General features: G+C 46.7%; 1 protein-coding gene across 1 annotated transcript; it reads left to right on the forward strand.

Moving 5' to 3' along the window:
• Positions 1-1,050: 1,050 nt before the first annotated feature.
• On the forward strand, positions 1,051-12,571 carry LOC144177849 (RAB7A-interacting MON1-CCZ1 complex subunit 1-like; the record flags this gene model as incomplete). Its single annotated transcript, XM_077705432.1, has 6 exons — positions 1,051-1,166; positions 1,409-1,524; positions 9,957-10,050; positions 10,141-10,190; positions 10,684-10,821; positions 12,454-12,571. Coding segments are annotated over exons 1-6 (601 nt in total), but the record flags the coding sequence as incomplete, so codon positions are not given.
• Positions 12,572-12,714: the final 143 nt, after the last annotated feature.

The following is a 12,714-nucleotide window of genomic DNA, read 5'->3' on the forward strand; positions in this document are numbered from 1 at the left end:
TGGCTACGTGACAATATTGTCCGGCGAGCTGCTTCACTGGAGGAATGCCAAGCGCGCGAAGATAGCGTCGGAGTCTTATAGGAAGAGCGAGCCGTTCGGCTCGGGAAACGCCGGAAGCATGCTACGTCCATAAATATTTATTACTACTAATTAATAACAGTATTATGGTTTTTGGCATCCACAATTACATATCAACTTTCGTTCGAGCGTGTCCCTGATCCATATGCCAAGTGAAAATGGGACGCTGCTCCGCGCTCGCAGCGCTCACCACACAACAAGTTGGTCTCAACCGAGGGCATGTAAATTTGCCACTGGCAGTAACGGCATGCAGTGTGGTTTCAGTTGCTTTCGAACACTGAGAATGCCAAGGACTTCGCTGCCCACACACTTCACGCGCTACCGCAAATCGTGAATTGTGGTGGAGCCTCTTTTTGGCCTCAAACATGAAAGCAGGTGCGTGTAAAAGTAAAATAAATGTACGCGGGAACCTGTTGCTGAGCAAGTATGTTAGGCACAGAACATTTTTAGGCAGGTTCTTGTATTATAAGCAACGTTTTTTAAATTTGTTAGGCTACCTAATCTAAGAACGCGGACTACAACTGCTGGCAAGGTCATTTTAGTTTCGGTTTCGGTAGTTGTATAAAAAAATATATACATTTCTGGGGTAATTTATAAACTTTGTTCTTACTATACAAAAATTTTGTGTAACAAACTGCTAGTTTGATAACTTACTATTGACTGATTAATATTGCGCTTTGACCCGCTTTGACAACTGGGGCGGTATTCTCGTAACTGTCCCTTTTGAAAACGTCCCTTTTGCGTCCCTTTCATCGTGACGTACTTCCGGTTAAGAAGTGAACGTTGGCAGCATGGACGAAGGTTGGCAGTAGGTTTGTCGCGCTTGCGTTACGTCACTTCTGGTTGTTTGCTTTTAGCCAATCAGGGCTCGCCAAAAGGGACACTTTTGAAAGGGACGCAAAAGGGACAAAACTCGAGAATACCGCCCCTGTTCGTATCATCATCATCTTGTGTTTTCGATGTTGGCCGATTGCAGAAAGCAGGTCAGCAACATTGTACCAGGATGGAGGAGGCTGCTGCGAAAGAAATTACAGACGAAGTCGATGATTTAATACGACTTGTCGAGGACCTTAAAGTTAAATCAGCAGGTAAGGTTGCTTCCTTTCTAAGCATTGACAGTAGCTTCTGCCATGGCTTTTTCCCTTAGCTTCCTGCGTTGTTTATAGAACTTAGGGGGGCGGGCCCGAACGCGGCGTCTGTCGCCATCCAAACTATTTCGTTTTTCGTTGCGAAAAGTGCCTTCTTATTTTGTTGCACGATTTTGCCGACAGTAAAGTGGTTGACCGCGGTACCTATGTGCTCACCTGTGACTTTATTTTGGTATGTGCAGTGCCCTCGCTGCTGGAGTCATCGTTTTCGAAACTGCTCGAACTCAAGGGCCGGCTTAAGAAAGACGAGCTGTTGAAGGAAGACGGAAGAAGAGCAGTGCTACCCGATCTAGCGAAGGTACGAAACTTCGTAGTGTCCGTTGCTTATCGCTGTATCAAATCTAGCGCGCGTCCGCTTGCGTAGCCAATCTGGTTTCTAAACAAACAAACAAAACAAAACCTGTGGCATTCGCCCCCCCCCCCCCCCCCCCCCATTTTTTTTTGGCTGGGTCTGATCCCACGGCAGTTTAGATAAAAGCTGGCTGGCCTAAAATTCGCTGAGTAATATTACCTTCCAACGTAACCTAGCATAACCTAACCTCACTGAACCAAACCTAACGTAACTAGCCTAACGTATCACAACCTACCCAAATCCAGATCAACTGCCAACGAACCCAACGTAACACAGCCCAACTACACAGAACACAACCTATATTAAACCTAATCCAGGCCATTCTAGAAGTTCTGTGCGTCGATCGCTTGATGTAGTAATAAACAGAATGAAAAAAAAAAAAAAACACTAACAATTAATTACGTTTAGCGAAAACTTCAAAAAACAATTTTCGGAAAGTTATAAAAAAGCACCTTTACCTGCCAGACTCGAACCTGAAGCCTTCTCGTTTCAAAGCAGGTGCTATACCACAGCGCCACAGGAGCAGCTAGCTGTAGGAATAAGTTTTCAGAGAATATTTGTCCCAGAGAATATCCGGGTGGCATGCTTAGGCAATCAGAGGCGACTGCCGTGAGAAATGTCTGACGGTAATCCTCACAGTTGTTGTTACCTCTTTTTCTTTTTGGTTCAGTTAAATGTCACTTTTTTCTCTTAGGCTGCAAAGACATGGTGTGTTTTTCCTTACTTGGTAGAGGAAATATCTGCACTTGTGAAATTCGCATTGCCGTGAACATTGCCTGTGAACATCGGGGTATTTTCACTTCAAGAACACGCTGTTTGCAGATACATCTGTCGATTGCAAATATTTTTGTGCTCCTTAAAAAAAAAGAAAATTCTACATATGTTTTGAACAAGTTATTTCAGCATTTTTCTTTCTTAATTGGGTTTATTTGTGGTTGCATGTAACAGTTAGTCAGCCACTATTCACCAGTTTATGCACACGCAGCAACAAGATCAAGTGCAGCAAGTAACTGTATCTCAGCCTGTTTGCACCGAAATCCCGATATTACGATAATCAAGACTGGCGTTTCATAACGGAGGTCTCTTTTAGACATTGCTGATGACATACTTGCGAAAAATTCCATGCGACATTGCGCTAAAAATGCACGTGCGACCAGTGCTGTGCGTGCAAGTAATGCCATTTGGTTGCACAGCAAGCAGACTGCGAAACCGTTAAGATTAAACAGCTGCATTCCCATTGGCTACCAGTTTGGCCTAGTCTACACCACAGGAGCGGCATTCCTAGGAAAAGTTCGGTCGTCTCAAGCATTTGGTAATTGGCCATTCCAAATATTTTGCGTCTAGGTAGTGTGGCTAGCCACCTCCTTGCGTGCGAGTTGTCCCCAGTCGAACGACAGAGATTTAGAGGCAAATTCTAAAACTGGTCAATCCAGAACGAAATGAAGAGCATAGGGAAGTAATGGCAAGTAGGGTTCCGACAAAGAAAACAACGCGAGTACTCCGCCTGACAGTAATCAGATCTCGAACACTGCCCAGCATACACTGATTTAGTGCAAATGCTGCCTCCATTTTTATCGGTGACAAACAGTTGTTCATTGGCAACCAAAGAGCTCAGTACATGCATGACTTGTAACATGCCAGATGGCCATAAGGCATCTAATGAGAGAGGCACGTACAGGTGCGGAAGGTTCTCAGCCAAACGCTAGTCAGCCCACTTACATTTGCATGTGTGAAAATGGCCAAGACTGTCTGCCTTTGCTGATTGGATGCTTATTCTTCTCCATTGCATAACGGGCAGTCAGTTCGTGCGTGCACAAAGAAAATGTAGCACATAACAGATGGTTTGTTTGTAACAGAGAGTAGTGTGAGGACTCGAATGTGTGCAGTATGTGCAGATGTGAAAGGAAGCATCATCATTGCCCTCTAGGTGCAATAAACCTGGCATCTTTTGCCTGCAACCGTACTCTCTCAAAGCGACCATTGGTGTCGCCTTGCTTGACGGACACATTTGTGTAGGAAAAAGTGTGGTTGATTCCTCTGTCATAGGAATCGGTAAAACACGAAAGGGAATTGTGCAGCGAAATCTGCAGCTGAGCGTGATTTGCGGGACGGTGGCTGTCTTGTGGGTGTGCTTGGCGAGTGACGTCCTGCTGGCGGGTCGCTTCGGCAAAGGTGTACTGGCGTCATTTCTATGGCAGATATGACATCCGTGAAATCTTGGTCTATCCCGGCCTAAGAAAACTATCGTGTTAAAATATAAAACCCGAAAACGAACAACCCTAAGTATTACGTACTCTATTGGCGATGAGATGTTTGAGTGGCGCCCCCTGGCTCTGACGTCGGCTTAGGGACTCGCGCCGCTGTCGTCTGCTACACTCCGCTTGTGAGGGGCAGCAGTGCCTGCGCTAGAAATCACCCGCTTTGATGCTTTAGGGCATCAAAAAGCTTGTTTCTATAATTCAGTTATTTTTGCCAGCTTCTGACACAACTGAATAACTTCAGTCTGTACCCCCCCAAGTTTGCAACGCTTGAAGAAAGAGAGAACAACCTTCTTGAGAGCCTCGGTCATAAGATCGTTTATAACTCGTCCTTCCTGGCTTATTCGCGGGGTTCAGCCCTCAGAGCTCCTTGATAAGTATTCGAAATGCATAGGCTTCCCTGAATTGTTTTTGAGATGCTCTTATGAAGTGTTCCCAACGCATTAGTTTTTCTGTACCATCATAAATGTGTTATTAGTAGGTTTGGGAATGTTTGGTAGGCTCACGAAGATTGTGCGTATATTTTCTTAAGGCTGTATGGCATTCATTCCCTTTTTCACAAATTGGCTTTCGTTGTGAATGCGTGCAAGAAGATGCATATCCGCAGCGTGCGTTGTCTATTCACATGCAAATACAAAGAGAAGGTTTGTGCTACGGCACCGCGATCGCGCCCCAGGCAACGTTGTACTGAGTAATCGAAGGCTTATTTTGTGCTCCGAATTTCTACAGTAACCATCGTTATCATAACGAACTTACTGTCAAGCCAAACAATGATGACTATATTACGGTGTTAAAGGTGTGATATACTAGCTAACCAACGCAATAAATAGTATCCGTGCATATATTGCAAGAATTAAAAATGAAGAATATTTCCAAAAATCTCTTCATTGCTTGCCACCCAATCCAGGCGTAAGAAACAAATCCTAGTCTACTCGGGATGGCGTTCTATGAATCCAAGGAAATTACTCTTACTCTCTTACCCGCCGCGGTGGCTCAGTGGCTAAGGCGTTGCGCTGCTGAGCACGAGGTCGCGGGTTCGATTCCCGGCCGCGGCGGCCGCTTTTCTGATGGAGGCGAAAAGCAAAAACGCCCGTGTGTACGAGATTTCGGCGCACGTTAAAGATCCCCAGGTGGTCAAAATTAATCCGGAGACCTCCACTACGGCGCGCCTCATCGCCTGCGTTGCGTCGGCGCGTTAAACCCTACAATCAATCAATACTCTTACTCTCTTGTCCTGGACTGAGGACCCGGCCCACTAATCAGTTCGATTTTACTGGTAAATTAGGTTCCCTCTCCTCCTCCTCCTCCTCCTCCTCTTCCTCTTGAGCGCAGTTTTCCTATGACGCATATCTGAATATTGGGGAGATAATGCTGTGAGAAATGTACTGAATTTCCCTGCAGGTCTGAACAAGCATAGTGTTACTGTATCTGTACCGTAGACGTGACTTGTTTTGATCAATACACCTCCATACTGGTTGGAAACCTGGTATAAAGCCAGCACGCGCCTGTACTTACAGAAGGTTATTTGGAATTCAATTTACATTTTTTGCGTGCCATAGCGCATGTCGGCATACTTTCATGCCATGACAACGTAAAGTGATGTGATGCAACACTTTCGAGCGTTCAGCAAGGTTGCAAAAACTGTTCTACCTTACATATGATTACTGGGAAGCGCAATGCCTTCTGCCAAAGCCGACAGCCCCAAAGGCCTGGAATTTGTTTTGGTCTTGTATTTTCGTTGTTGTCAGTTACTAGCACCTGGCTGTTTTTTTTGTTAGAAAGATTGCTCAATACAGAAGCTGACGCCTAGCTCCGACTCTTCGCGCTCCGCACAGGATCGGCTTCGCAAGGAATGGGGTGACGCTGGCAATGTTTATCCCAGAGCAGTATCTAAAAGTATACTTAAACTCACGCCCTGAGCTAGTTTATGTGATTTTAAGTCTATTGTTATGATAAAAAGTTACGCACTCGCAAAATCTGGTGCGCACAAGCATCAGACGTCAACTGAGCGCAAAGAAATAGCGGGGAAAGCGAGCCCCAGTGAAGCAGACGACATATGCGAGAATCCCTAAGCTGACGTCACGGAGGCGCGCTTCGCAGCGCCGCCCGTGGTCGAGCTCACCGCCAATAGTACTATAGGTTGCTTCCCCGCAAGAAGACCCTGTGTGCAGGGGTGCACCCTGTACAGGCCGCTTGCTTCGTTGTGCTGGCGTCATTTCCGTGACGGATATGACGTATGTGAAATCTTCCTGTATTTAGGACTAAAACACTTTCGTGTTAAAAAGTTTGACAATGAAGTCATTGAATCACACAAACAACGCAAGCGCGCGAGCCAGCTTGCAGTGTGAACATCAGTCACTCATCTGTCCGGCAGGAAAGTAATGCCAAAGAAAATGAAAACATTTGGAGTCGGAAGCAGCAGCTGCAGGCACGAAGACGCAGTGAGTGCAGATTGATAAGGATTGCTGTCACACAGCCTGTACTCACAGAATTAGCTGCTAGTAAAATTTTAGGCCTTCTTGTATGGAAAACTAAGTTTTTAAACGTGCACACATCAGCGCTTCACCTGCACTGTCATTGCGCATAACTGGTAGCTCAAATCCCAAAAGCATACAAGGCTTTGAAGATAAAAAATGTCACGAGCAGTTTTTGTTTTTGCCATTATTATTCATGTCTGGTCAGGTTTTCAAAAGCTCGCACATTGTGCATGCTTGTTGCGCACGTATATGTTCTTCGTGCGAATCACAGATGGGCATGGTTTTCTACATGCAGGCCTCACCCTGGAAATGTACTCCAAGTGTCATTAATGAGACTGCTCTGAAACTCACCTTTTAACGCTTCGAAGCTGCTTGGAAACACCCTTATTCTTGCTCCCTGCGCTACTCCAAAGTGCTCACGCCTGCTTTAGGCCCAGCAGTGGGATTCTCTGCTTTTTTTTTGGGTGTTCTCCTTTTCTCTCAAACGTTTGACTGTCGCTTTTCTGACAAAACAATCGACGAAGCATTCATTCAGGCAGTCTTAGAGGGACCATGAAGACAAAGTGCAACATGGTTTAGTTTGCAAAATTTAACTTTTGGCAGCCCACTCAGCTACGTTCCACCCACAAAAGCAGTTTATTTAGCCGAAAATACGGAAGAAAGTTTGAAAAATTTTAAATATGGGCACAAGCGACTTAGTATGGGCCAGCACTAAAAAAATGAAGGAAGCTCACACTAATGCGTAAGACTTGAAGGTAGCGAAGCTGTACGCAACATTCACGACCATCAAGATGGTTTAAGTCCATGATTGCAGCCGATTCGCTGCTTCTTTGTTGCCGCAACGACCTCTACTCCATCTCTGTTGCTATAATGGCGAAGAAGAAGCAAATCGAGGAACCAGAACGAACGAACGGAACGCGCACACTCAAACCAGGTGCCCGCAGCTGCAACGTGCACCCTGTCACGTGTTCTGTGTGGATTAGGTGGCATGATTCCTCTCCCCACGTGGCTAAGGCGTTGCGCTGCTGAGCACGAGGTCGCGGGTTCGATTCCCGGCCGTGGCGGTCACTTTTCCGATGCAGGCGAAAAGCAAAAACGCCCGTGTGTACGAGATTTCGGCGCACGTTAAAGATCCCCAGGGGGTCGAAATTAATCCAGAGCCCTCCACTACGGCGCGCCTCATCGCCTGCATTGCGTCAGCGCGTTAAACCCTACAATCAACCGATTCCTCTCCCCACAGTCACAGCCGAGTGAGTAAGCCGTCTGACTGTTGGGTACAAACTCTCGGTTGTAGCCGAGTGGGTAAGACAGCTGACTGTAACTCCGTTGATCTACCAGGCGCAGGTTCGAATCCTGCCGGTGCCGGTGATTTCTTTTATTTATGCTGTTATACCGAGTTTTGTGAAACGCCGGAATCAGCGAATTTCTAAATAGCTTCGCCGTTAAAACAATGATCAGTGTGTTACCTGCATGTTTGCATTCGAATGATAGGATTGGGCGGAACTAGGGGCCCACTACACTTGCCCGTTCATGTTTTGTTCATGTTTTTTGGGGGTGGCTGAGGTCGGCGGCAGTCATTCACACAAACAAGATTATGTGACATAGAAATGTTGCCGGAAAGTTGCTTTGCAGTTGCCACTGCTCGATACGTTTTCCTTAATATCTGGATTATTTGTTTGAAGTTTGCAATAAAATGGCTATTATTATTTCTATCGGGGCAAGGTGGTCTTTTAATGAACCAATCTCGTATCTTGTCTTCATGGCCTCTTTAATGAGTACTCGCTTCCCAAGATGTCTGTAGATCAGCTGGCAAGTGAGAGGGTGAGCCCTTGTTCTCCGTGCTGCATTTTTCGCTTCAGTTCCTCCTTGCGAAAAAAGTAAAACGCCAGGGGTGAAGGTGGAGGCTCACATAAGCGTTATCAAGGGAGGGTTTGTACTTTAACTGTTTATGTTTGGAACTCCACCAGGCATTCCAGCACTGCCTAGGGTTGAAGTTTACCGTCAGGGTAAATTTGCATGAACAAAAAGGCTAAACAGTTGTAGTTCGTTGCTTGAACGAGCACATTTACAGCTTAACCGGGTAATACTGTCGTATAGAAATTCGCTAATGGACTAGAGATCTTCAAATCCACCATTATTATTTATTAACCACCCTGAAGTGTTATCCTCACCGCTGTGGTATAGGCCGTTTTGTAGAGAAAATTTACCCGAAACTTCGTTTGAACCTTAAAAACAACCCCGGGTCTATGACTGGGCACATTAGAGCTGAGGTTGCACTATTTTAAGTGCAGAGCACTTGTGCAGAGCTCGCCTTGTTGTAGCTCGCTGTAACGGTCAATGTCTAACGACTGCTGGAACCAGGCGGAGCCGCGAGATAATGGATCAAAGTTCGGTGTTCCGTCATAGGGCATCCTGGAGAGGCTTCGAAAACCAAGCAGTTTAAATAGTCGTAACCGTTCGAAACTTGTGAAATGCTAGTGCTTGTCATACATCTCGCGGTTGTTTACCGGAAAAAAAAAAAAAATGCAGGTACTTTTGACGCAAAATATATGTCATTAACCGGCAGCGCCTGCGTTCATTTAGTTAGGAATGCTCGTTGGGTTGGTCTTTACGATAGTAAGCGAAAAAAAGTGGCAGTGCAACGCCAGCACGTGCAGGAGGAAAAGCAAGCACAAAAAGAGCAGAACCCCCTCTGGCGCTGTTTCAGGCAAGGGGCGCGTGAGCAGTACAGAGGCGGGAAATTTGAATTGCTTTGGGTGGTAGCAGGGAGGGGCTAACGGTGCTACAGCCGATTATGATGAATCACTTTCTATGCACTTCTGTCAGCTTTCACGCTGAGTGGAATGGCTTTAATTTTTGACACTAGAACCGGATCAGTTTAACTCATTTTTTGTAACGGAACCTGTTCACTGCAGGGGCAGGTTTTATGCACAGACTTTAATTTCAGTTCTGTTTTTGGGGTTTGTTTGCTTTTTTCAGGGTGAGTGGGTATGAGTTCCTGCTAGTCTGTTGTCAAGGATCTTAATTTTATGCATTAATTCTGTGGGGTTGCGTTCAATTTTTCGGAGAAATAATTATTGGGGTTTAGTTAGACTTGTTCAACAAAGCAGTCCTGTCCTCAAACAAAGGCTTCTATTATTCCTTTCAAAAAGTGTAAATATTGTTTATGTATCTGGTTTTTCTTCAGTGGAGTATGAAGAAGGAAAGTTACAATCAGAAGTTGGAATTTTTTTGCCTCGCTTTAAGCAGTGTTATTGAAGGAAACTTTATTGGGGACAACTACACTCTAGATAACACACACACACAGGAACAATAATGAGCCCACAATGTTCAGTCAGAGCTGAGTCATATAGCTGCCCTTGCCCCGTTAAACAACTAATTATCATCACCATGGAGTGGAGTGATTTGCAAAGGCTGGCGTAATTGTGCATGCAGTCATAATCGCAGAGCATTCTTTCTTTTCTGAAAATGCCCTCGCGTAATGAAATTGAGGTCCAACTGAGATTGAGCTCGATTTCATGAAGTGCGACCCCGGGGGGCGGGGGGGATTTTTGATCTGGTTTTTAGAAGCTGCATTGTGCACTTGACTGCAGGCGTTTGTGTACCAACACGGTGGCTTCGTTCCTTTTCAACTCCCTTTCAGATCGTGCTCGACATCACCTACTGCCGTGAAAACCGGCTTGCGGACAATGACTTTTCAGACAGCGACTCCTTGGAGCGAGTCCAGGCCATCATTCGTGAGTGCCCACACCGAGAGGGCTTCTCTGCGTCCTGACTTGACTTTTGACGACTACTCGGCCATAACTGCCGCTTTGCTTCTCGTGCAGGGACCCTCGAACATGTCGAGAACATCACAAAGCACATGGGCTACAAAACGGTCAGTGGACGTCGCACAGTCTAGTGTAGCCTAGTGCTGGGATTAGGACTGAATGTGGGGAGCCGTGAGCTAGCTCATACTGCAAGGATGCAGTCACTGGCGTTGTAGGTAATGTTGTAGGTGGTGTTGTAGGTAGCCTGGAGTAGGTAGTTGTGTGGTACGGCATCATCAATGGGCTGCTTGAGTGTGAGTAAGTGGCAGTGGAAGAAATTTACAAGGTGCAGTGCAAAGGCATGTTGGTGCGTGAGCCCGCCATTCCCACATAATTTGTCTTGATCAAGTGCACACTGAAGGAAAATGAGCTCAGCATGAATGGAAAGCTTTGGAATCTAGTCATCCTTGACATATTTCATAAGCTTGTTTTGCCTTCACTTGGCGATGAAAGCAGCTGGTGATCGTGCCCGCGCTGGTTCCTGTTGGCCATGTTCTGTACCTGCCCCTGGTTTAACCCTGGGGTCGCCCCGGTGTCACCCCCGTGTTGTTGTTGTTGCAGGTGGTGGCCGGCCTTGGGGAAGAGCTTGCGGAGTGCATTGAGTGGCGCAAGGGAGCCCTGCTCTACATGTTCTGTCAGAGCAAGGAGGGCGACGACGACCAGTCCTGGCTGAACGCCAACCAGGACACCTTTCTGGCCGTGAGTGGTTACTTATCCAGAATCCGCATAGAGCTGGTGTTGCTGTGCGGCTTTCTTTTGAGGGTTGCCCAAAGAGCTGACCTGACACACAGCAACCTGTTACATTAATGCGTCTGCCCTGCGTACAGGTTCAGCAGCAATGATTCTCACTGCAGGAGACGAGGCTCATTTTTTTGGACTGTGTAAAAAATGCCCACCTTGTGTCCAGGAACATGCCATGCATGGCTGGTGGTGCACTTGTTTACAAAGTCAAACATGCACCCAGAAGGCGGAACGAATTGTATAAAATTGTATTATGTTGTAGCGGCACCACTATCACTAGAGGTGCCACCAATGTAGAGGGTAAGGAGGGGGACGGGGCGTAAGCTGTTACTCCACTGGATGTCTGTGGGTTCCCTGTTGGCTGTCGTCGAGGTCAAGTCCAAATAAACATGGCCGTTTCCGAAGGACCCCATTCCTAAATCATCACTGAGCTGCTAAACCAGCCACTGTGGCACGTGGGTTCAAGGGAAGGGCATACTATCGCAATAAAAAGAAAAAAGTGTTTGACTGGCCTTTAATGTGTGGGGCTTATCTGCGGTGTCTGTCACAAGCCTGCACTGTGTCATCATTGCTTTAACCCGAATAACTAGTGTGAGAAAGGGCCGCCTTTCTAATGCGAAAGCGCTACTATTAGCCTACCTTGACCCGCTTTCTGTGAACTCTGTTGTTGTATTTATGAAGCGTCTCGTATTTTCCACTTCATAACTCACTTGCAGAAGTGTAGTGGGGCGCAAAGCAGAGGGAAATGGTGGTGGAGGTATGTGACTTCCCGGCATTAGGTTAAGCACAGAAGAGCAGTGGGGGAATTTTTTTCCCCTCTCCCTGATTCGTCGTAGCCCCTTCACTGAACTTTGTTTTGTCTCGTTCTTTGAAAAAAAAAAAAAAAAAAAAACAATCCATCTTCACTAACGTGAAACCTGGGTTAGGACAAAGCATGCAGTGTATAAGTGTATTCGAAGATTGTAAGTCTCTTTCGTGCCACATGGCGTGCGCTGAAATACGCAACATCCCAATTACGATGACAAAGGAGAAGGGGAATTCGAAATGGGGAAGGGCAAATTTTAAAGTTAAAGTGAGTGCAGAGCAAAATAGAAGCAAGCAAGCAAGTGCGAACGAAAAACAAGTGTCCCGGCGTGTTCTTTTAGTATGCGTTACGTCCTAGCATGAAGCATTGGAAAACGAGTGTCCCGGTGTTTTAGTGCCGTGACTACATAAGAATACGGTGACACGAGACGATGACGACAAGACACCAACAGTCCAAGCCCCTAAGGTGCTTCGCCCCTAAAAGAGAAACTGTGCCTTGGCTGGCCCTGCTGAAATGGGTTGCCTCGGCCATCGCAAACCGCCGCACGTGAACATGGCAGCGAGTTGCGAGAGCGCATGCGTGAGCAGTGAGCAGGTGTCCCTCCACAGTTCCCTGGTGCCGCGAGAAATTCGGGGAGCACACATTGGCTGACCCCCCCAGCAAACGTCCGTTGGGTTTCCCAGTAGCCCATCAACCCTTTACAGTACTTTCGTTTAGAGAAATTTCAATGAAGTACTTGAAATGGTTGACAAGAAGACATGCGCGCCTTGTGTTTCTTTCTGCAGCTGCTGCAACAAGGCGTGCAGCATCTCACGGCAATGCTCAACGTCCGGCGCGCATTAAACGCCGACGACGTCCTGGTGCTCTCTGGCTGCTCGGAGGTCCTGGAACTTCTGGAAAAAGGTCAGTGCTTCTATGGGTGAGGGAAAAGCGCTGTGGAACAGCAGGGGAAGCCTTTGCTGGTGGCTTGGGCAGGCACTCGTGTAGATATTTTAGATCATATGCGATGCTGAGAGGAGCATCTCTTGCCGGCGGCCCTGTCCTGC

Source organism: Haemaphysalis longicornis, unplaced genomic scaffold (assembly GCF_048455015.1).
Source record: "Haemaphysalis longicornis isolate Haplotype H1 unplaced genomic scaffold, Haemaphysalis longicornis Haplotype H1 scaffold_324, whole genome shotgun sequence".
NCBI lineage: Eukaryota > Metazoa > Arthropoda > Arachnida > Ixodida > Ixodidae > Haemaphysalis > Haemaphysalis longicornis.